Genomic DNA, 1141 nt, shown 5'->3' on the forward strand with positions numbered 1-1141 from the left:
TTTTTTTTTTTTAGTTCCAGTCGGTTCTGAGTGGGAGGAGGAAGCTGGAAGTGGATATCCAAGCTCTTCAGCATGAGCATGATGAGCTCCAAGGAGAGCTGAGAGGATCAATCGACAAATCCAAGAAGGCCAGCTGCGAGGTAAAAACGCACACACCACAGGAACCCGTGAAGCGATGCGATCAATAAGCTGCTGATTGTCGATAGTTGGCCAGAGTGGGGGAGGAGCTACGCCTGGAGCAAGAGCACACCATCCATCTGGAGAAGGTGAAGAAAGGTCTCGAGGCTCAGGTGAAAGACATGAGCGCCAAGCTGGAGGAGGCGGAGCAAATGGCACTAAAAGGTGGCAAGAAGATCATCCAGAAATTGGAAGGAAAGGTAAACTGCCGCTCAGTATTTTTAACCCAATGCGGTAGTTTTTCTTTGACGATTTATCGATCCTTTGAGTGAGAAGCCTGCTGTTTCGTACCATGCTTCTCGAAAGTCGCCCCTCATCTGTCATGTGAGGTTTTGCTGAATCTCAGACATGTCCAAAATGCGGTTGGCCTTCACCACGATCTCGTGCAGTTGCAAAGAACTGTATGTTTTAAATTGCAGCATGTCGTCCACCCCAATGTGCCTCTCTGTCTTGATTTCCCACCACACTCGATAACCAGTTTGAATTGAACTGTCAAAAAACAGTGCTTCTCGAATCATAAGCTCTATTTCCAGAAATACCGATTGCTGACATTGGATGGAAACTTTGACTCTCCTAAACCATCACTTACTCGGAACCCCCCTAAAAAAATGTCGTGGTTTTTGAGCCATTAAAATTGCCAAAGAGAGGAAGTCAGTTTTACCAATTTATATTGGTCAATAATTTATGAATATCACAACAAGGCCAGAGTACGAATGGTTAATGCGGGCACAACATGCAAAACTGATTTCATGCGCGCATGTGTTTGTGTGTGTGTGTGTCCAAATAGTTGAGTCTCAAGAGTGCCAGCCCATCTATCCGGTGTGAAATTAACCAATAAGTAAATCTTTTCTCACCTGCATATTGCTGAAAGTGCGCTAGCCGTTCTGCACTTCCGCTTGCTGTTACGTAGAGGTGGAGCTAATTTGCATAAAGACGAAGAGACGCTCAAGAGACAGAAAAGACA

General features: G+C 45.3%; 1 protein-coding gene across 1 annotated transcript; it reads left to right on the forward strand.

Annotated features, from left to right (window-relative positions):
* Positions 1-14: 14 nt before the first annotated feature.
* Positions 15-900, forward strand: LOC109509567 (putative uncharacterized protein MYH16; the record flags this gene model as incomplete). Its single annotated transcript, XM_019859399.1, has 2 exons — positions 15-140; positions 207-900. Coding segments are annotated over 2 exons (369 nt in total), but the record flags the coding sequence as incomplete, so codon positions are not given.
* Positions 901-1141: the final 241 nt, after the last annotated feature.

Source organism: Hippocampus comes, unplaced genomic scaffold, assembly GCF_001891065.2.
Source record: "Hippocampus comes isolate QL1 unplaced genomic scaffold, H_comes_QL1_v1.1 C16950702, whole genome shotgun sequence".
Classification (NCBI taxonomy): Eukaryota; Metazoa; Chordata; class Actinopteri; order Syngnathiformes; family Syngnathidae; genus Hippocampus; species Hippocampus comes.